This window comes from Lontra canadensis, unplaced genomic scaffold, assembly GCF_010015895.1.
Source record: "Lontra canadensis isolate GAN:19392208 unplaced genomic scaffold, GSC_riverotter_1.0 scaffold84, whole genome shotgun sequence".
NCBI lineage: Eukaryota > Metazoa > Chordata > Mammalia > Carnivora > Mustelidae > Lontra > Lontra canadensis.
The window spans coordinates 7,716,722-7,741,140 of record NW_022631078.1 but is presented as its reverse complement, the minus strand read 5'-3'; the positions used below and the strand labels follow the sequence as shown (position 1 = coordinate 7,741,140).

The following is a 24,419-nucleotide window of genomic DNA, read 5'->3' as shown; positions in this document are numbered from 1 at the left end:
AGTTATCTGTACCAAAAATCCCCTTACTGGTTTAATGCTTATTGTCTTCTCCCTCCATTGCAATTCATGTTCCACAAGAGTAGCGACCTCATCTGTCCTGTTCATAGTGTATGCCTACTGCTTAGCAAAGTGGCTGGCACATGGCAGATGCTCAAAAATTATTCGTTGGCTTGTCAATTAGCAGAGTATCCTTGGTATAAGCAACACTACTGCTCAAGCACCATTATTAAATCTCACTGTTGGGTACCGGAGACACTGGAATGAAATTTGCACTCCAGGAACAGGAGCCTTAGACGAGCAAGTAACACAATGTGATAAGGATGATGCCAGCATTCTTGCTTTAATCACATTGTATTTTGTCTGCTTACAAGCTCTTAAGCTTATGAATTTACTTGTCAGCTCCCTTCTGCCTGGACACAACCCACACTTTATCATGTTCAGGCTAAGGTAAGCCTGCATGTGCCATATTGTATCTGGTACATGTACCATAATTATATAATAAAATGTACCATATTTTATCTGATATGGTGAAATTGCTAAGACACCTAAATCTTAGGGAACCTATGTCTTACTTTTTGGTCAAAATATATATTATCATAGGGATTGGAACTCTAGGTACTCTAGAAAACCCCAAATTCAATACTAAGTCCCATCTCCCACAGTATCTGAATTCACTGGTCCAATAGTCACAGAGTACTCATAAGGCCTGGGATATAGTAATGGTGATGAGGATTCAGAATTCTTAATCTACTGAGGGAGGTAGGTTAGTAAAGAGAGAAATACAACTTAGCGCACAAGGTACTGGATAGGGCTCTATGCAGCGTATTATGTTCCAAAAACAACTAAAGAAATAAAAGGTACTTTGTGTGAGGGACAGCCCTATTCCAGCTTGATACTCAAACTATGGGCCTGTTTTTGTTTTTTAACATGGGCATTACTGCATAAACCATACCTCAAGGAAAGATGCGGGCACTCAGAGACCTGAAAGAGTTAAATTCTCAATAAATATATCAATCAAGTAGTAGAAAAGAATCCCCTTTTCCCCCATTGCTGCGTACTCAACCTACCCTTCCATTTTTGGAAAAAAGAAACAGGACTGGAAAGCTTTTGAATTTATTTTCTAAGTAGCTTATTTTACTAAACAATCAAAACCATCAAGTAACTATAAGATACCCATTTTCAACCTTGAGTCCTTTGGCATATTATACCCCTCAAATCCTCCCTGGACAGTAACATGCTCTTCTTCCATGAAGACAGCATGGTGCTGTGGGAAGGGATGGGATTTGGAGTCAGAAGACCTCTTTCTCTTCACATCCTCCTCTGTCACTGGCTGTGTTATCTGTAAGTCATTTAACCCTTCTGAACCTGTCTCCACCATTAGAAAATGGAGAGATCTGCCTAATCCATCCCAGATGTATAAAGTAAGTACCAAGTGAGAAAGTCAATGCCAGATTGTTTTACAAACTACAGAGCAATATATAAGGACAATCATCATATCTGCATGCCAGTGCTTAGCAGGTGCCTGGAATGACTGTACTTATAAATGTTTGTGAAATAAATTAGTATCACAGATCAATGAGAGCTCTAGTTGGCTAGAGATTAGAAGCCTCAATAGTTACACTTCAAACAAGGTAGAAAGATTTCCTTGTTTACATGAAAGCCCCTTGTTTAGTAAGGGTTTGAATTGATTTTTGAAGTTGTGAGTTATCAAAATGCCTTGTACCTCTTTTCCCTCCTGCGGCATTTTAATCATTTTCCTGCCTGTTGGCACTTCCACCAGATGGTGGACAGAAACGAGGGAGTCAACTGTGGATCAGTCAATTTTGCAAGTTTTTAGTAGTGTCAATAGAGACCAGGAAAGCGGAGGATGCTACTGGCCAAAAACCGTCCTTTGTTTCTTTGACTTCAGTTTCTACTGATACGGAGAGATACTGGCTTTAGTATCTGGCCAAGAGAAGATTATAAATTATGGATGATAAATTAAAAGGGTTGGCTTATGGCTGGGGAAAGGAGAAAGTAGAAGAATATAATTTCAGCAAAATACTTCCTACTCCATCCCTTGCTTTAATAGATTAAAAAAAAAAAAAAAAGGTGTTTCCAGGTAGAGCTCCAAGTTCAAGCCATGGTTCCTATTCAGATTGCTAAGCGGGTCTAAGAATGCTTCATTTTTTTTTTGTTTAATTGAGACCAAATTTCACTAAACATCTTTGACAGTGGTGACTTATAAGGAGGATGATATAGGAGGCTGACTGCAAGGCCCTCTGGTGGCCTGAAGATTTTTCTGTATCTGCAATTGCAAAATGAAGAGAAAATCCAGCTATTTTCTATCAAATAGGAGCTTATTTATAAATTAAAAAGTCAACAAAGCAGATGGAACTAGAGTGTATTATACTAAATGAAGTCAGTCAGAGAAAGACAAATGCCCTATGATTTCACTCAGAAGTGAAATTTAAGAAACAAAATAGATGAACGTGGGGGTTAAAAGGGAGGCAAACCATAAAACAGACTCTTAACTATAGAGAACACACTGAGGGCTAATGGAGAGAGATGTGCAGGGGATGGGCTAGACGGGTGATGGGGATAAAGGAGGGCACTTGTGATGAGCCCTGGGTGATGTATGTAAGAGATGAACCACTAAATTCTACTCCTGAAACCAACATTACCCTATATATTAACTAACTAGCACTTAAGTAAAAACTAGAAACATTAAAAGTTAACACAGGTAACTTGTAAAAGTCGTCCTTGATTTCAAAACCTTCATAGTCACAAGGCATTTCTATAGAGACCTTAGCCCAAAATGTAACCCATGTTTATGGCAATTCACAAAATGATGAATAGGAAATCCCTGCCCTCTGGAATTTGCCATCTAACAAAGGCACAGGGACTAGGATATAGACACAGAAACAAAGGTCAAAGAAACTTTAAAAAGTTCATGGGCCTGGGGTACCTGAAAGGTCAATCGGTTAAGCGTCTGCCATCACTCAGGTCATGATCCTGATGTCCTGGGATGGAGCCCCATGTCAGGCTCCCTGCTTGGTGGGGATTCTGCTTCTCCCTTTCCCTCCGCCTCTATCCCTGCTTGTGCTCTCTCTCTCACACAGATAATAAAAGATTAAAAAAAAAATGGGCAAGACATTGTCATGCAAAAAAAAAAGTACACAGAATCTTTGTAGGATTAAATAAGATAATATATACAAACCGTCTACTATGGCATCTGGTCTATAGTAGATCCTCAATAAATGGTAGTTATTATTATTGTACTTTGATATGTGATATTTAAGTGATCTCAGCCACCTCCTGGAAGAAATCTAATTTTCAGCTCTAACTCCCCTAGAACTTTTTTTTTTTTTTTTTAGATTTTATTTATTTATTTGACAGACAGAGATCACAAGTAGGCAGGGAGGCAAGCAGAGAGAGAAGAAGGGAAGCAGGCTCCCCACTGAGCAGAGAGCCCAACACAGGGCTCGATCCCAGGACCCTGGGATCATGACCTGAGCCGAAGGCAGAGGCTCAACCCACTGAGCCACCAAGGCGCCCCTAGAACTTTTTTTTTATTTTAAATATTTTATTTATTTATTTGATAGATCACAAGTAGGTAGAGAGGCAGGCAGAGAGAGAGAGAGGAGGAAACAGGCTCCCTGCTGAGCAGAGAGGCCGATGTGGGGCTCAATCCCAGGACCGTGGGATCATGACCCGAGCCGAAGGCAGAGGCTTTAATCCACTGAGCCACCCAGGCACCCCTCACCTAGAACTTTTGATATACCTCATTTAATTCTGTACTTCATAGAAGAATTAAAAGTAAAAGCATCTAAAGCATACCCTATGGCATATAGCACTTCTTCCCTGTCATACTCCAAATGGAATTTCTCCTGCAGTTGGCAAAGCAGAGGGGAAGGGAGAAATAAAGTGTTTACATAGTCCAAATTGACAATGAATATAAAGGAATAGATAAGTAAAGTTTTAATTTAATAACATAATGTCACAGCAGGCATACCTTTTGACCCAGTAACTAGATCCCTAAACATTTTTCTTAACAAAATAATCAGAAAAGGGCAGAAAGATGTATATATTAAGGATCTTATCACATCATTTATAAAAGCAAAAAACTGGAAACAACCTGGGTGTCTGGGTGGCTCTGTCGTTAAGCATCTGCCTTCAGCTCGGGTCATGATCCCAGAGTCCTGGGATCGAGTCCCACATCAGGCTCCCTACTTGGCAGGAAGCCTGCTTCTCCCTCTCCCACTCCCCCTGCTTGTGTTCCCTCTCTCACTGTGTCTCTCTCTGTCAAATAAATAAATACAATCTTAAAAAGAAAGCATACTGATTAAAAGAAAAATTGGAAACAACCTAAAAGTTCATTAATAGGAGCCTAACTAAATAAGGATACATCCACACAGTACAATTCTATGAAGCAACTAAAATTATGATGCAGATATTTGACATTAGAGATGAAATTTGACAAAATTAGGTAATTTGATTTTATTAAAAAAAAACCCCTACCTATAGTATATCTTGATTTCATTAAAAAAAAAAAAAAAAAAACAACCCTATGTAGGGGCATCTGAATGGCTCAGTTGGCTAAGCATCTGACTCTTGATTTTGGCTCAGGTCATCATCTCCAGTATGTAGGATCAAGCCCCAAGTGGGGCTCTGCTCAGCATGGAGTCTGCTTGTCCTTCTCCCTCTGTTCCTCACCCCGCTCGTGTGGTCTGTCTCAAATAAATAAAATCTTTTAAAAAACTGGTATCTAAACATATCCCTGTGTACATACAGATACATATACATATATAAACAAGTCTGAAAATAGATACTAAATACTAAAATATGAGCAGTGATTTCTAGACATTAGGAGTATGGGCATATACACACATATCTATATGAATATAGCTTTATTCTCTTCATTCTTTTCTATATTTTCTGAAATTTTTAGGTTGACTATGTATTATTTTTATAAGAAAAGATAAAAAATAAAAGAAAAATTTTAAACCAAAATAGAAAATACAGTTATCTCCAAGCAGTACAACCCAGTGAAAGATTGCTGGGTAGAGTATCAGGAGGTCTAAATTTCTATTTCTGACTTCCAATCTTTTGCTATGTGACCTAAGCCAGATCTGTGTCTGAATTTCCCCACCTATACAATAAAGAATTAATTTAAATAAATCTCACAATAGAGAATAAAATGAGAATGAATGTGTTAGGAAAAAAACCCTGTAAATGTCACACTTAGTTGCAAATTAAAAAACAGAAGACTTCCTCAATTTTTAAATTCCCCTTAAGTCTTCACTGCTTTCATATATATATTAATCTCTACACCCAACATGGGACTAGAACTCATGACCCAAGATCAAGAGTCACATGCTCCACCAACTGAGCCAGCCAGAACCCCTGCTTTTTAAATTTTTAACACACTAACAAATGCACAAGAAAGTATTCAGGATTTTAGCCTCAACTAGGCTCCAAATTGTTTTCCAAGTAAACATTTCCATAATGATCCAGATAAAGTGTAAGTCTATATGGTAACAGAAGTTCACAGTAACCCTAAACTGCTCTTCCTGGACTATCTTCATAGAGGTGGAACTAAATGGTTCGTGTTATGTCTCATTTTCAAAGTATGTATAAAATTAGATTTTAAACTCATAGATTATAGGAATGTATCTTTTTTCTTTAGATCCAAGTGTAACTGTAGTCAAAACTATCAAGAACTGGGGGCTGTGAACACCTCTTTTCCCTTGCTGTAGGCTCTCAGTGACCTGAGGATATTTTACCCTTCCCCAATTCCAACATGTGTTCAACTCCAAGATCTAGGTTGAGACGTGTCTGGATCTAATTCAATGTACAAGGTACAAAGCATCATCCTGTTTCTACTTTGCAAATGCTACTTATTTCTTCTGTCAAGAAGGTCCTTTACCCACTTCTTGGTATGTTGCTAATTCATAGGTTGCCTTCTGATCATGCAGACGAAGACTGAGTCAGCCCCAGCCTCTCCATGCTCCTAAAGCAACTCCTGAACACTTAAACATTTCTCATCAGAACTCAACAGTGGTAGGATTCCGAGTTGTGTTTTGTTGTCTCCCATATTGCACAATGAGCTATATGAAGGGAGAGACTGGATAATCCCAGTAATTGGCATAGTGCTTAGATATGATAGGTAGTATTTCTTGAATAAATGGATAAAATGTTATTCCTAGAATAGGAATCTGCAATTTAATAAAAGTTTCTCCACAGGGAATCTTGGCTGGCCATCTACTTGGCTGGCCATCTACTCTGCCAATGGGTTCTATAGAAACTAAAGCAAAATAAGGATGAAGTACACACAAAAGAATTTGGTGATACCACAAGGTAGAGAATTTTGATGACTTCAAATAAAGCAAAGAAAGAATAAAGGAAAACTGAAAAACTGAAAACCAACAACCAAGAAAACACCAGAGTGCAAGAATTCTAAAAACATGTATACTTTTTATTTTTGTATTCTTATTTTTTAAGTGAACTACACCCAACGTGGGGTCAAATTCATGACCCCGAGATCAAGACCCCTAAACACATGTAAACTCTAAATTAACAGATCAATTTGATTAGAGGAAGTCAGCAATGACTGAGTGCCTACCATGAATGAGATACTCTGCTACTTGAAAGATCATTTCCTGTCCTGAAAGAACTTCTCTCTAGGGGAAGACAGTGATACAGATGGACTACTGCAATTCAAAATCCAATGTAGTAGGTGCAGTGACAAGACACATATAAAAATGATAGGAGTGCAAATGTTTTTCAGGGGTGGGGGAGAGAGTGGAAAGGAGTACCAGAAAGGCTTCCAGGGAAAGCTGATGCCTCATCTGGGTAGGGATTCACCAGGAATAGTAGGGAAGGATTCCTGACACAACACAAAGCATAAACAAAGATACTAAGACAAGAAATAGCATAGACTCAAGGAACCACCCTTGGACACAGAGATCACAGGTTTCCCTTGAAACTTGTGGTGTCGTATTGGGGTGCAGACAGTTCATTACAGAAAGAATTACACATCTTCACTTATATGCCCCTCTATGTTGTAAAAGAGTACCTAGAACCAGCCACATATTGGCTTAGAAGCCTTCCTTTTAAGGACATCTGAGGAATGTGGTGTGGCAGTGCATACATTTCAGGAGTCAGCTTAGATTTTAAATCTTAAACTCCATTCACTAGGTGTGTGACCCAGGTAAGTTACTCATTAAGCATTAACTAACTTATCTGTGAATAGGAATGAACTTCATCTGTTTAGAGTTACTACAAGGTTTTCAAGATGTATGTAAATCCTTTGTGCCTGGCATTTTATAGGCACTGAATGCATGGAGGTTCCCTTACCCATTCTCACGATTAGTTCCAAACCAGGTTTTCTTTCCCTTTTTACCTTATCACAGGCTGGACCTCATTTGCTGGGCTCTATAGTTTGAGGCCCAGTCTGTGTGCCTGTCACCCATTTTTGGGCACGTCTTCTCTGAGGGCTGTGCTAGCCCTCCTACTCCCATTTCCATCTTGTAATTTCCTTTTCACTTTCTTTTTTTTTTTTTTTAAAGATTTTTATTTATTTGTTTGAGAGAGAAAAAAAAGAAGAGGACATAGGGGGAAGCAGACTCCCTGCTGAGCAGGGAGCCCGATATGGGGCTTGGTCCTGGGACTCCTGGATTATGACCTAAGCTGAAGGCAGACGCTTAACTGACTGAGCCACCCAGACACCCCTCACTTTCTGTCTTTAAAGAGTAACTTTCTTTCTTTCCTTCTCTTGCCCAGTCTGTGGAAAACTTATTTTCCTGTCCATTATGTCCCACTGAACATACTTTTCAGTGGCTACCAGTATGCCCCATAAACAACATGAACCCAAGGCCCTTTCACTCCTATGGTGGTAAAAACCCTGCAAGTCACAGTTACATTTAGTGCATATGTAAATATCCTATAATTGAGCCTTTGTATGTATTTGGTATCCTGCTGACATTCATCATTGCCACGTAAGTAATTTACCTGCCCAGAGGGAGGGCTCTCCTTAGATGTGTGGTGTTGGGCTCCATGGAGGCACTCTTCTCTTAGCTTTTCCAGAGAGCCAAGATGAGACACTAACTCAGCCAGTGACCTTCTGCTGTTGAACCAGTTTGTATTTTACTGTTTAACTGATCAATATTTGGGGGGCTTAATTTGAATATTGAACAAAACATGAAATTAATGGTTTTGACTTCTCTTTTGAGGAAATAGACCAATAAGGCTCCCAGAAAAGAAATAGTCACAATTCAAACAAATGGAAAGAGGAAAGGCTGCCCCAAAGTAAAACCTAGCTGAGTTTCTTGGTTCAAACAGCATTTATCTGATGGATGTTTTGGTGACAGATGTTAACTAGGCTTATTGTGGTGGTCGTTTTGCAATATACACATATATAGAATCATTATGTTGTACACCCCAAACCAATACAATGTTATCTATAGCTCAATATAAAAAACAGCATTAAGCACATATATACTTCATGTAATGTGCCAGATGCACATATATATCTCTCCATCTGTCCAAAAGAAAGGATTACCTTGCAAGGCGGTTCTGAGGATTAAAGATATATATATATATATCTTTATATAGATATCTGTACATATATTATGGCATTGTGAGGTAATCATTTCCATTGGACAGATGAAGACACAGATTCAGAAAGGTGAGCAAGCTTGTCTGTGGCTAGGATGCTCTTAAGCAATAGAATGAAAATGTGAACCCAGGTCTGGCTCAAAACCCAGGGTGTTTCCACTCACTGGTGTGATCTATTCAAACCACCAGCCCCCTCGACAGTAATAATCATGTTATGATAAAAGTTGTTGCTAACATTTATCTAGATCTTCTCACGTGGCAGGCACTGTGCTAAGCAATTTATGTATATCAACTTTTTAATCCTCACAATCACTGGTAGTTTATCAAGACCTCCATTTCACAGCTGAGGAAACTGAGTTTTACACAAGTTCAGTAATTGCTTTGTTCTCACAGCTGGTAAGGAGTGGGGCCAGAGTTGAACCTGGGTCCGATTCCAGAACCCATTCTTTCCATCCTTACACTTGACTGCAGGAAACTCAACTCTTGTCCTGGTTCCAACCAGGCAAGTCATTTGATAGTTCTGTCTCAACTTCATCGTACCTTAAATGGGGACACTGTTCCTTGTCCTTCACAGAGACATGGGAGTTTTAAGATGAGAAAGTGCTGAAGCTTTAAGAAGAGAAACTGCTACGTAAACCTAGACATGGTCAAAGTTTCACTCAGATTTTCCCTCTCTGGTGATCACAAAGGGATTTAGCTGACATTGTTTACTCTTAAACATCCTCTCAAGTGGGTACTGAGTATTATCTTCACTCATCAGAAAGCTGAAGCATAAGATGACGTAATGTGCTGGTCAGCCGGTGGTCGAGCTGGGAATAAACCCCCAGATTCTAGCTCCCACTGCTTATGTTCTTACCATCAATCCTACTTCTGCATTTCAAACTTAATTGTAAAACAGATGAGGGCAGAAACATCAGTGTCCACTTCAAAACACAGATTAAATACTTACAGAAATTAAATTTTCTACTGCAGTGACACTAATATAACCCCAAAGGCACTTATCCTCATTCTAGAGAAGCTGGATGAAGAATCAAAAACAAAAACTTCCATTTCTGCAGTAAACACTTCAGCTCCTTAGTTTCTCAAATAACTTATTATTAATCAAAGGTTTTCCAAAACTGGGTGAGTCATTACCTAGTTTCAACTAGTGAGTCTGTAAGCTTCCACAGGGAGCATAAAACCTCAGTATTAAACTGTTCGCTCGTAAAATCAGAAAAAAGCATCAAACAGATTTTCACATTATAAACATCTCATTTAACTATATAATTTGACTTGGAAATTATTCTAACATACCAACCTGAGCTCAAAACTCAATTTCTAAAGTGAATTGCCTAATTAAAACAACAAAAGCACACACACTGCACTTTTATGATCATTCTTCTCCTGTATAAAAAAGTAAGTTTTGTGCTTTCCACCCAACCTTTGCCACAGACACACACAAACCTTATAGTAAAATAAAAAGTAGTACTGGGGCCAATTCTCTGTCTTCAATAGGGGATGAGTGTTCAGCCTAGCTCCCAGATTAGGAGCTCTTCCTAATTCTTGCTTTCTAGAACAACACAAACATCTTCTAATTATTAGGAACTTGATAATCACATATTCTGAAATTACCGCAGGGACCAGAGAGGAAATAAGAGAAAGAAATTTCCACTCTCACTATTGAACTAAATACTGCAGTCCATAGACACTTCATTGTTCCTTTCTATGACTCCCACCGAATTAGATTTATAAATGAAAAACCTGCCATTTTGTTATAGCGAAGAGAATTAAGTTACAGGAACCCAAAGAGCTATTCTCAAATGACCAGAGTTTGCTTCTTGGGTGGCTTGAGAGGCCCAAATTCACCCCTAGCTGCACAATACAAGTCCAACCACCTTCACACGTGCTATGAGGCGAAAGTAAAGGTTGACGTGGGGCACTCGGTTTTCTCAGAGGTTGTTTATTTGATCCATTAGTCCAACTTTCCTTTGAGAAAAATCTTTGTCTTGGTTTCCATCACTGAAACCAATCACAGCTTCTGTTGAGTCAGGGGCTCTAAGGTCTCTCAAACTTGAATTTGAGTGTGAATCACCCGGGGATCTTGTTAAACTGCAGACCATGATTCAGAAGAGGTCTGGGACCGCGTGCCCAGCAAGCTCCCAGGTGATGTCAGTGCTGCTGCTTGATGCATACACTTTGAGTAGTAGGAGAGTAAGAAATGTTTCCAAATAGAAATAACCTCAATCAGATGTTTATTTTTGAAAGAGAGAGCCTCCACCAGGACTCTGTAAAGGTAGAGAATATTCCAGAGCCTAAACAAGGTACCTGGTCCTTCTCCCTTTTCTATGATTTTTACGAGCTGGCTGTAAACCCAATATGGTACCTGAACAAAGGGCAACTTTTTAAAATGTCTTTTGTGTTGACAGTTTATTACTGGGGCTTGACTTGATGGGGCTTCTATGGATGAACATAAAAACTTCAAGCCTTTTGTAATGCAAGGGGTGATTCAAAATAAATATTTTTAATTATGTCAAATACTAATGAATAAGTGATGTATAAGAGAATCACTTGGGATTAGTCATTTTCATTTCTCCCACAAAATAAACAGCTCATGTAGTAAAGAAGACGCCTTTCCTTAAGCAGGAGGAAAACTCAACAAAAATAGTCATGCCTGCGGCACAATCACAGTATTTTTAGTGAGGAAAATACCAAGATTAAAACATACAAAAGCATACGAGGAGAATTATATGATATTAAATGTGTCCCTAGAATCTGGGGAGAGTTCAGAGGAAAAGAACAGCTGGTAAATTTTGGAAAGATTTTAACTGGAAAAGATTACACATGAGAGCAACAGTCCATTCGCCTTAAGAAAAACAATAAACACCCACAAACTTTCATTTTCAGGTTTTCAGTAATTTTTTTGTTTGTTTTTTTTTGGTATGACCATTAGACTAACCTCCCCCACAAAATTCAACCAGCCATCATAAAAATTAAGCTGTGGACAGGTCCAGCTGGCTATATCCCATGTTTACCCTTCAATGCTTCTCCAGCCAATGACGGTAAAATTCATGGTCTACACAGCAAGAGTAAAAAGAGAATCACTTCCCTTCACACAGAAGGAACCCCCCATCTGGAGCATCTTTCTGCACTTTGCAGTGTGAGGTGTCTCAGTGCTTGTGGGCACTCTTCAGCCCCATAACTGTGAAGGTAGCAGCCGTCAGTTTCTCATAAACCAGGAACATGAGAGCAGCGGTGAGGACTGTCTGCAGCAGTTTGGCTTCAAGGCCCTTGTAGAGTCCCATGATTCCAAAACGCCTGAAAGAAAAGAGGTTTGAAAAAAAAATAACAGGTTTTCTTCATAAAAGTCAACTCCTGCATCAAAGAAGCAGGCTCTCATAGCCAACGCTTATCCCCAGGGGAATATGTTCTGATTGGATGCCTGAAACTGCGGTTAGTACTGAACCCACTACTTTTTTTCCTATACATACAGAACCATCCAAAGTCTAACTTATAAATTAGGCACAAGAAGAGACTAACAACAATAGCTAATAATGGAATAACAATATACTGTAATAAAAGTTATGGGAGGGGCGCCTGGGTGGCTCAGTGGGTTAAAGCCTCTGCCTTCAGCTCAGGTCGTGATCCCAGGGTCCTGGGATCGAGCTCCGTCATAGGGCTCTCTGTGCAGCATGGAGTCTGCTTCCTCCTCTCTCTGCCTGCCTCTCTGCCTACTTGTGATCTCTGTCTGTCAAATAAATAAAATCTTAAAAAAAAAAAGTTATGGGAATGTGGTCTTCCCTCTCTCTCTAGTTTGGACGAATTGAGATGCAGTGAGGTGAACGATGCAGATACTGGGACATGGTTAGGTCCTACTGACCTTGTGACGTTAAGTCAGAAGAAAGATCATGGGCTTTCAGACTGTGGTTGAGAGTGGGTCGCTGAAACCATGGGAAGAGACACTGGATGAGGAGGGGAATACTACATTTGCATTTTCTAAATTTTATATAAGTGGAATCATACGGTATGAATTCTTTTTTGTCTGACCTCTTTCACTTGGCACAATCATTTTGAAATTCATCCATGCTGTTCTATGTATTAGTACGTCCTTTCTTATGTGCTATGTAGACAGATAGTCACTTGTGTCTCTACTAACCCAGTGACGGGACATTTGTATTATTTCCAGGTTTTGACTCTTAAAAATAAAACTCCTATTAACATCTGTGTACAAGTTTTTGCACAGACATATTTCATTTCTCTTGGGTATATAACTTGAGAGGAAAGGCTAGGTCCTATGATAGCTGGATGTTTAACTTCTGAAGAAAATACCAAACTTTCCAAAATGATTGGACCATTTTATTTTCCCACCAGCAGCACACAAAGTTCTGGTTGCTCCACATTCTTGCCCATACTTGGTATGGTGAGCATTTAGTTTTAACTTTATGCCAGTTCTTTATGTTTGATTTTTTCTTTTATCCCAAGCATATTCTGTTTTATAATAAATTTATTTACTTTCAACATCCAGGGACAGTAATAAGAGTTATAGCAGCTTTTGCTTCAAAGGAAGCCCCTGACTTACTTCACACCCCTGAGATTCTCTAAATGGAATCTGTAAAAAAGTGTGAATCTCTAAATAAGGCCACTGTCAGGATAAAGTGAGATTACCCATTTGAAGCACAGAGCTCAGGGTCTACCACAAAGCAAACACTCAAAAATGTTAGCTACTCTTACCATCAACAGCACTGCTGTCATCATTACAATAATTACTGTTACTCTTCCTAACCCCCCTTTCTATGACTACTACTCTCTATTATCTGTTTATTTCTATCTACGAGAGAGCTCACAGGATATGCCACTGACAGCAGCACTACTGTTGCAGAACAGTCTCTACGCTAGGAGGCTTCCTTCTCTAAAGGAGTTCTGTACATTTCTAAGTTACAAAGACCTGAAGTTTTTCCGTAATTTCCCCAAATGCTGCCCTAAAACGAGAAATGTCTGAGCACAGCACACAAGGAGAGGCTTCTAGGCTGCCACTGCCAAGGCAGTAGTGCAAGTTAAGCAGATCCGGCTACTCCCTGGCAGAGATGGCTGCTGAAAGGACAGAATGTGAAGCATCTACACAGCTCACTTTACGGCACACCTGGGCAGCTCAGTTGTTAAGCTTCTGCCTTAGGCTCAGGTCATGATCCCAGGGTCCTGGGATCAAACCCCGCATTGAGCCCCACATCGGGCTCCCTGCTGAATAGGAAGCCTGCTTCTTTCTCTCCCACTCCCCCTGCTTGTATTCCCTCTCTCGCTGTCTCTGTCAAATAAATAAATAAAATCTTAAAAAAAAAAAAAAAAGAAAAAAACTCACTTTACTCGTTGGTGAAGAAGATAAAGAACATTCCGAAGACTCCCCAGTGTTCTGTTTTCTGGGTTTAGTCTGTGACGTCCAAACTGGGGAAGAAGAAAAACAGATGAATTTCTACCTGCGGAGGAAATTATGTTGGAATAATGTCTTATAGTATACAGTAATAAAAACATCCGAGGGGTGCCTGGGTGGCTTAGTTGTTAAGCATCTGCCTTCAGCTCAGGTCATGCTCCTTGGGTCTTGGGATGGAGCCCCGCATTGGGAATCCCTGCTTGTCGCGGAGCCTGATTCTCCCTCTCCCACTCCCCGTACATGTGTTCTCTCTCTCTCTCTGTCAAATAAATAAATAAAATCTTTAAAAAATAATAATAAAAAATAAAAATATCCAATTATGTAGATTTCATGAATTTTCTCTTTTTTAGTGAAATAAGTGAAAATAAATATTTTTCAGGGCACCTAGGTGGCTCAGTCGACTGGGCATTCGACTTTTGGTTTTGGCTCAGGTCATGGGATCAAGCCCGGTATCAGGCTCTGTGCTCAGCATAGAGTCTGATTCAGATTCTCTCCTTGTCCCTCCCCCTCTCCCATTCCCTCCGCTCTCTCTCTCAAATAAACTGAATGAATGAAGGAAGAAATAAATAAATAAATAAATAAGAAATATTGTTTAATGAAGCAAGCACGGGAATTTTTACTTCAGAGAATTATAGGGAAAAAACTACCTCAAAAGAAAACAAAAATGGCCACAATGAAGATTTAGATACTGATGGTATGGCTTACCCTCCAGTCCTTTAGAAAGTTCTGATAAACACTAATCAATTAGAACCACTGCAGCCTAAGCTCAAGTTATATGCTTACATTATAAAAGTATCAAAATACATTTATTTAGATGCTACCGAATTCCCTTATATTAAATACCAATTTAAAAAAGCACATCAGCAGAAACACTTTCAACAGAAGGTAATGAATTTTTTGAACTGAGATATTTTCACCATCACCACCATTTTATCTATCAATAAATACTTTGAATTTTTTCTCCAAAATAGATCATGAATCTGTCCACGTCTTATCTCTCCTCTCCACTGCTACTACCTCTCACCTGTACTATGGAAATGGCGTCCTTTCCTGATCGCCCCCTACCCTTACCTCTTAGTCCTAGGACCAATTCACCACACAACAGCTACAAGAATCTTCTCGAATTGTAAATCAGATCACATTGCTCCCTAGTTTAAAGCCCTTCAAAGCCTTCCCACTCAGATGAGAATAAAATCTAAAATCCTCACCTATAGCCTTCCCTGCTACTTTTCCAATCTCATCCTGAGCCACTCTCCAGCCAGAGTGGCCTCTGTTCAGTTCTGTCATCACCAACCTCTTAGCATATCATGTTCCCTCTACCTAGAATGCTCTTTGACAACTGGGTCCTTATCTTCCTTTAAGTCTCGATTTTTATATACGCATCCTTAGAGGAGCCCAATCCTTAATCACCCTGTCTAAGAAGATCCACACCATGCCCCTCTCTACCAAATTACAGAACACAGTTCACCTCCATGATAGCTCTTTTCTCAACTTATAATTACCTATTTATTTTGCTTATTTATCTGTCATTCTTTCCTCTGTTACCTCCATGAGGACAGGGATTATGATATTTACTTACCATGTATACCCAGCTCCTCACACAGAGTGGGTGTTTAATAAATATTTTGATGAATAAATAACTGAATGAAAAAAAAAAACCCAGAAATTTCAAAGTACTTCAGGAAAACTAAATCAATTCCTCCTGAAAGAACTAAACAAATCAACTTCTGATTTTGTAGGGTTAATCTAAGCAAGTCAACTTAAATGAGAAAGAAACAAGCTTACACATTCCTAAAGTCATTAAAGAACCTCCTCTCACATTTGGGTTTTCTGAGATACTATGTTACCTAAGAAATTACAAATGTAAACTTTGTTCCAAACCGAATAGGAAACCAACTGATGACCAAACAAATGGAAAAATGGTATAGCCTACCCACTGACTACTTTATTGCTTTATTAACATTGCTTTAAACAGAGAAACCATGTACTTCCAAATGTAGTCTGACTAAATGCAGGAAGACCGCCAGCACTCACCCTCAGAATGGACTGTACCGTCTGCATGGGATAGGTGACCGTAGTAGCAATCGCCTTGGATATTGCACCAATGATGAACACATCCAAAGAAGAAAGCTGGAAAGCCAAAAGAGAGCAAACCACATCAATCCAAATAACAGAGTATCAGAGATTATTATCTGTTGCTTTCAAAATTAGGGATTACCTTTACTCGTTTCTTTAGAAGCTGCCGTTTTAAACCTTCATAGAACATGAACTGGATGGCAGGATTGAAGACCAACAGCAAGGAAGGAAATGTGCCATTCCATAAAGCCAAGATTCCTTCATCTCGAATGATCTGGTGAAAAGCATCTAAGCAAGAAATCAAGGACTTTTGACTACAATTCCCTAACTGGAAAACACAATGTGAATTTTGTTCAAATGTACCCAAAACACAAATCATAACAGTTCTATTAAAATTTCCTTCATGCAATGATAGTCTAGGGGCATATTCATCAGGTAACTTCTTGATAATCATCAGACACTGACAGTCACATTACTGAGAGACCAACTTAAATTACAGGCAATTCTTCCTGACAATCTGGCATTAGACGGTCAGGTTTTCCTAAGTAATCACCACCACCATGACTGAGAAGTCTGTCTTACAGAGAATTGTGAACTTATAGCCCATGTGTTTCACAGCAAAGCCCAGGACAACAATAGATAGTACCTTGGGATCCATTATTTAGGATATGGCTTCTTAGAAAACCACTATTCTCATTACAAAGATGGACACATGGGAAAGGAGAACCAGGTAACGTGGTATTATTAAGCTAAAAGTCATGAGATATTAATGATAACTTTATCCAAAGACAACATTAAAAGGAATAGTGTAGGGGCGCCTGGGTGGCTCAGTCACTAAACATCTGCCTTCAGCTTAGGTCATGATCCCAGCATCCTGGGATCGAGCCCCATATATCGGGCTCTCTGCTCAGCAGGGAGCCTGTTTCTCCCTCTCCAGCTCCCGCATGGTTGTATTCCATCTCTTGCTACCTCTCTCTGTCATAAATAAATAATATCTTAAAAAAAATAAAACAAAAAGGAACAGTGTAGATTATTCTTTAGAAATCTTGACCCCCTCCTGCCAACACTCTACAAACAGCATACTTCTCTACCTCCTGACGTTGGGTTTGGCCTCTTTGCTAACAAGAGGATGTTAGCAAATGAGAGGCAAACGGGGAGTTTTACAACTGGACGTGTCCTCTTGTGCTTTTGCCATTACCAAGAGAAGAGTATGTGTAGGCTGATCCCAGCCTAGATGAGTCAAATCTTTGTCAATCCACAGACACACAAGCTAAACAAATGCTTACTATTAGACGTGGAGATCTGAGGCCATCTGATATGCAACATTATTGTGGCAATAAATTCCAGACACAGAGAGAAAAGAAACTCCTTAAATAGGAACTCACCCAACAAACACTTACCAATAATACCTTTGTAGTTGGTTGGTACAATGTCTTCATTCCTAAATTTTGCCCCTTGTAGTTTCAGTCTGGTGTTTACCACCCAGAGCGGAGTTGTTAGCAACACGTTCACCACTCCTTTAAGAAGACAAAGGGAAAGCAAAATGTAACCTTGTAAGCTGTTCTGTCTTATGTTAAAGCTACGGACCAATGTTTCATTTATACTTCTGCCAGTGACCTACTGGGAGACCTGAGGTAAGGTGTCGCTCTGTGACAGGGTATAACACAAGCCACTACTGTTAGAAGCAATTCAAAAGCCTTGCTGATAGTAAAATGGCTGGCAGCAGTACCTTTCCACATTTCTATGAAAGGAAATGATTTCCTTGTCAACTTATATAGCATCCAAAGTAGCAATTTTGATCTAGTTCTAAGTATATTTTAAAAATAACAGTTTTAATAAGGCCTACTGATCACATACTAAGTCCATGACAATATCTAATAAAACACGGAATTTGCAACTCTCACGTAAGTAGCTTACATGGTTTTAAGCGAGTATGGGTTTGGTACAATGGGTGACAGGTGGGTGAAAGTGGTGACATTTGAAAGAGCTTCACCAGGGACTAGAGGCTCACAGAAGAGTTCCTCATCACTTAGGGGATTAGGATAGGCAGGCAGCAAGCGGTGGTTATGAACCATCACAAAACGTCTGAAGTAGCTTCGCAAGCATCATGATCCTTACAAGCTTAAGGATGGGGATGTTGGCCCCCCAATGTTGCCTCAGAGTGGAACAATACAATGAGCCAGGTGCTTCTGTTCTGAAAACACATGATCCCAAGTTAACACCATCTTGAGATATTAAAATATTCCTCATCAGTCCTGGAATGATTAAAAAAAGATACCAGATAGAGTTGTAACAAAATGCCTGACACATAGTATATACTCTATAAATATTTGTTAAATAAATATTGAAAAAAATGAACCAATGAACAAACTCAGCAAACAACCACACATCAAGTTATCCAGCTCTAGCCAGGCTTTGAAGAACCAAGAGGCATAATCCTAAGGAAGAGAAATCTTCTTTTACTAAACGTCATTTAAACACAACAAGAGGAAGAATGTTTTGGTTTACGGAATCTCAAAACACACCATTCAAAAAACACAAGTCCAGGGGGCACCTGGGTGGCTCAGTGGGTTAAAGCCTCTGCCTTCGGCTCAGGTCATGATCTCAGGGTCCTGGGATCGAGCCCCACATCGGGCTCTCTGCTCAGCCGGGAGCCTGCTTCCCTCTCTCTCTCTCTCTACCTGCCTCTCTGCCTACTTGTGATCTCTCTCTCTCTGTCAAATAAAAAACAAAAAGCAAAAAACAAAAAAAACACAAGTCCAACCAAAGATAAGCTGGATTAAACAGCCAAGAGATTAAAATCCTATTTTTTCATCTGTGGTATATAGCTGCTAAAGTAAGATAATGTTACCTCTTTCTTTTTTTTTTAATTTATTTATTTTTATTTTTTATAAACATATATTTTTATCCCCAGGGGTACAGGTCTGTGAATCGCCAGGTTTACACACTTCATAGCACTCACCATAGCACATACCCTCCCCAATGTCCATAACCCCACCCCCCTTCTCCTAACCCCCCTCCCCCCAGCAACCCTCAGTTTGTTTTGTGAGATTAAGAGTCACTTATGGTTTGTCTCCCTCCCAATCCCATCTTGTTTCATTTAGTCTTCTCCTACCCCCTTAACCCCCCATGTTGCATCTCCTCTCCCTCATATCAGGGAGATCATATGATAGTTGTCTTTCTCCGATTGACTTATTTCGCTAAGCATGATACCCTCTAGTTCCATCCACGTCATCGTAAATGGCAAGATTTCATTTCTTTTGATGGCTGCATAGTATTCCATTGTGTATATATACATCTTCTTTATCCATTCATCTGTGGATGGACATCTAGGTTCTTTCCATAGTTTGGCTATTGTAGACATTGCTGCTATAAACATTCGGGTGCACGTGCCCCTTCGGATCACTATGTCTGTATCTTTAGGGTAAATACCCAGTAGTGCAATTGCTGAGTCATAGGGTAGTTCTATTTTCAATATTTTGAGGAACATCCATGCTGTTTTCCAGAGTGGTTGCACCAGCTTGCATTCCCACCAACAGTGTAGGAGGGTTCCCCTTTCTCCGCATCCTCGCCAGCATCTGTCATTTCCTGATTTGTTAATTTTAGCCATTCTGATTGGTGTGAGGTGATATCTCATTGTGGTTTTGATTTGTATTTCCCTGATGCCGAGTGATATGGAGCACTTTTTCATGTGTCTGTTGGCCATCTGGATGTCTTCTTTGCAGAAATGTCTGTTCATGTCTTCTGCCCATTTCTTGATTGGATTATTTGTTCTTTGGGTGTTGAGTTTGCTAAGTTCTTTATAGATTCTGGACACTAGCCCTTTATCTGATATGTCGTTTGCAAATATCTTCTCCCATTCTGTCAGTTGTCTTTTGGTTTTGTGAACTGTTTCCTTTGCTGTGCAAAAGCTTTTGATCTTGATAAAATCCCAATAGTTCATTTTTGCCCTTGCTTCCCTTGCCTTTGGCCATGTTCCTAGGAAGATGTTGCTGCGGCAGAGGTCGAAGAGGTTGCTGCCTGTGTTCTCCTCAAGGATTTTGATGGATTCCTTTCTCACATTGAGGTCCTTCATCCATTTTGAGTCTATTTTCGTGTGTGGTGTAAGGAAATGGTCCAATTTCATTTTTCTGCATGTGGCTGTCCAATTTTCCCAACACCATTTGTTGAAGAGGCTGTCTTTTTTCCATTGGACATTCTTTCCTGTTTGTCGAAGATTAGTTGACCATAGAGTTGAGGGTCTATTTCTGGGCTCTCTATTCTGTTCCACTGATCTATGTGTCTGTTTTTGTGCCAGTACCATGCTGTCTTGATGATGACAGCTTTGTAATAGAGTTTGAAGTCCGGAATTGTGATGCCACCAACTTTGGCTTTCTTTTTCAATATTGCTTTGGCTATTTGAGGTCTTTTCTGGTTCCATATAAATTTTAGGATTATTTGTTCCATTTCTTTGAAAAAAAAAATGGATGGTATTTTGATAGGAATTGCATTAAATGTGTAGATTGCTTTAGGTAGCACAGACATTTTCACAATATTTATTCTTCCAATCCAGGAGCATGGAACATTTTTCCATTTCTTTGTGTCTTCCTCAATTTCTTTCATGAGTACTTTATAGTTTTCTGAGTATAGATTCTTAGCCCCTTTGTTTAGGTTTATTCCTAGGTTTCTTATAGTTTTGGGTGCAATTGTAAATGGGATTGACTCCTTAATTTCTCCTTCTTCTGTCTTGTTGTTGGTGTAGAGAAATCCAACTGATTTCTGTGCATTGATTTTATATCCTGACACTTTACTGAATTTCTGTACAAGTTCTAGCAGTTTTGGAGTCTTTTGGGTTTTCCACATATAGTATCATATCACCTGTGAAGAGTGATAGTTTGACTTCTTCTTTGCCGATTTGGATGCCTTTAATTTCCTTTTGTTGTCTGATTGCTGAGGCTAGGACTTCTAGTACTATGTTGAATAGCAGTGGTGATAATGGACATCCCTGCTGTGTTCCTGACCTTAGTGGAAAAGCTTTCAGTTTTTCTCCATTGAGAATGATATTTGCGGTGGGTTTTTCATAGATGGCTTTGATAATATTGAGGTATGTGCCCTCTATCCCTACACTTTGAAGAGTTTTGATCAGGAAGGGATGCTGTACTTTGTCAAATGCTTTTTCAGCATCTATTGAGAGTATCATATGGTTCTTGTTCTTTTTTTTTATTAATGTGTTGTATCCCATTGATTGATTTGCGGATGTTGAACCAACCTTGCAGCCCTGGAATAAATCCCACTTGGTCGTGGTAAATAATCCTTTTAATGTATTGTTGAATCCTATTGGCTAGTATTTTGGTGAGAATTTTCGTATCTGTGTTCATCAAGGATATTGGTCTGTAGTTCTCTTTTTTGATGGGATCCTTGTCTGGTTTTGGGATCAAGGTGATGCTGGACTCATAAAATGAGTTTGGAAGTTTTCCTTCCATTTCTATTTTTTGGAACTGTTTCAGGAGAATAGGAATTAGTTCTTCTTTAAATGTTTGGTAGAATTCCCCCGGGAAGCCGTCTGGCCCTGGGCTTTTGTTTGTTTGGAGATTTTTGATGACTGTTTCAATCTCCGTACTGGTTATGGGTCTGTTCAGGTTTTCTACTTCTTCCTGGTTCAGTTGTGGTAGTTTATATGTCTCTAGGAATGCATCCATTTCTTCCAGATTGTCAAATTTGTTAGCGTAGAGTTGCTCATAGTATGTTCTTATAATTGTCTCTATTTCTTTGGTGTTAATTGTGATCTCTCCTCTTTCATTCATGATTTTATTTATTTGGGTCCTTTCTCTTTTCTTTTTGATAAGTCTGGCCAGGGGTTTATCAATCTTATTAATTCTTTCAAAGAACCGGCTCCTAGTTTCGTTGATTTGTTCTATTGTTTTTTTGGTTTCTATTTCATTGATTTCTGCTCTGATCTTTATGATTTCTCTTCTCCTGCTGGGTTTAGGGTTTCTTTCTTGTTCTATCTCCAACTCCTTTAGGTGTAGGGTTAGGTTGTGTACCTGAGACCTTTCTTGTTTCTTGAGAAAGGCTTGTACCGCTATATATTTTCCTCTCAGGACTGCCTTTGTTGTGTCCCACAGATTTTGAACTGTTGTGTTTTCATTATCATTTGTTTCCATGAATTTTTTCAATTCTTCTTTAATTTCCTGGTTGACCCATTCATTCTTTAGAACTATGCTGTTTAGTCTCCATGTATTTGGGTTCTTTCCAAATTTCCTCTTGTGATTGAGTTCTAGCTTCAGAGCATTGTGGTCTGAAAATATGCAGAATGATCCCAATCTTTTGATCCGGTTGAGATCTGATTTAGGACCAAGGATGTGATCTATTCTGGAGAATGTTCCATGTGCACTAGAGAAGAATGTGTATTCTGTTGCTTTGGGATGAAATGTTCTGAATATATCTGTGATGTCCATCTGGTCCAGTGTGTCATTTAAGGCCTTTATTTCCTTGTTGATCTTTTGCTTGGATGATCTATCCATTTCAGTGAGGGGAGTGTTAAAGTCCCCTACTATTACTGTATTATTGTTGATGTGTTTCTTTGATTTTGTTATTAATTGGTTTATATAGTTGGCTGCTCCCACGTTAGGGGCATAGATATTTAAAATTGTTAGATCTTCTTGTTGGACAGATCCTTTGAGTATGGTATAGTGTCCTTCCTCATCTCTTATTATGGTCTTTGGCTTAAAATCTAATTGATCTGATATAAGGATTGCCACTCCTGCTTTCTTCTGATGTCCATTAGCATGGTAAATTGTTTTCCACCCCCTCACTTTAAATCTGGAGGTGTCTTTGGGTTTAAAATGAGTTTCTTGTAGGCAACATATAGATGGGTTTTGTTTTTTTATCCATTCTGATACCCTGTGTCTTTTGATTGGGGCATTTAGCCCATTAACATTCAGGGTAACTATTGAGAGATATGAATTTAGTGTCATTGTATTGCCTGTAAGGTGACTATTACTGTATATTATCTCTGTTCCTTTCTGATCTACTACTTTTAGGCTCTCTCTTTGCTTAGAGGACCCCTTTCAATATTTCCTGTAGAGCTGGTTTGGTGTTTGCAAATTCTTTCAGTTTTTGTTTGTCCTGAAAGCTTTTATTATTATTTTTTTTACGATTTTTATTTATTTGACAGAGAGAGAGAGAGATCACAAGTAGGCAGTGAGGCAGGCAGAGAGAGAGGAGGAAGCAGGCTCCCCACTGAGCAGAGAGCCTGATGCAGGGCTTGATCCCAGGACCCTGTGATCATGACCCAAGCCAAAGGCAGAGGCTTTAACCCACTGAGCCACCCAGGCACCCTTGTCCTTAAAGCTTTTAATCTCTCCTATTTTCAATGATAGCCTAGCTGGATATAGTTTTCTTGGCTGCATGTTTTTCTCGTTTAGTGCTCTGAAAGAGCTGGCCAGAAAGAGCTGGCCTGCCAGGTCTCTGGATAAGTCTGCTGCCAATTTAATATTTTTACCATTATATGTTACAGACTTCTTTTCCCGGGCTGCTTTCAGGATTTTCTCTTTGTCACTAAGACTTGTAAATTTGACTATTAGGTGACGGGGTGTGGACCTATTCTTATTGATTTTGGGGGGGGGGGTTCCCTGCGCCTCCTGGATTTTGATGCTTGTTCCCTTTGCCATATTGGGGAAATTCTCTCCAATAATTCTCTCCAATATACATTCTGCTCCCCTCTCTCTTTCTTCTTCTTCTGGAATCCCAATTATTCTAATGTTGTTTCGTCTTATGGTGTCACTTATCTCTCGAATTCTGCCCTCGTGGTCCAGTAGCTGTTTGTCCCTCTTTTGCTCAGCTTCTTTATTCTCTGTCATTTGGTCTTCTGTATCGCTAATTCTTTCTTCTGCCTCATTTATCCTAGCAGTGAGAGCCTCCATTTTAGATTGCACCTCATTAATAGCTTTTTTAATTTCAACTTGGTTAGATTTTAGTTCTCTTATTTCTCCAGAAAGGGCTTTTATATCTCCCGAGAGGGTTTCTCTAATATCTTCCATGCCTTTTTCGAGCCCCGCTAGAACCTTGAGAATTGTCATTCTGAACTCTAGACCTGACATATTACCAATGTCTGTATTGATTAGGTCCCTAGCCTTCGGTACTGCCTCTTATTCTTTTTTTTTGTGGTGAATTTTTCTGCCTTGTCATTTTGTCCAGATAAGAGTATATGAAAAAGCAACTAAAATACTAAAAGGGTGGCAAAGACCCCAGGAAAATATGCTTTAACCAAATCAGAAGAGATCCCAAATTGTGAGGGGGGGAGCAAGGGATAAAAAGAGGTTCAGAAAGAAAAAAAAAAAAAACTATTAAAAGAAGAAAATGA

The 24,419-nt window shown here is 39.3% G+C and overlaps 1 protein-coding gene across 1 annotated transcript in view; it reads right to left on the bottom strand.

Annotated features, from left to right (window-relative positions):
- Positions 1-11,492: 11,492 nt before the first annotated feature.
- Positions 11,493-24,419, bottom strand: part of SLC25A17 (solute carrier family 25 member 17) — a 49,166-nt gene continuing 36,239 nt past the window's right edge. Inside the window, 5 exon segments of the mRNA XM_032882926.1 lie at positions 11,493-11,892; positions 13,931-14,013; positions 16,034-16,129; positions 16,218-16,363; positions 17,476-17,592. Coding sequence (XP_032738817.1) covers positions 11,745-11,892; positions 13,931-14,013; positions 16,034-16,129; positions 16,218-16,363; positions 17,476-17,592 — 590 coding nt within the window. The 3' untranslated portion in view covers positions 11,493-11,744.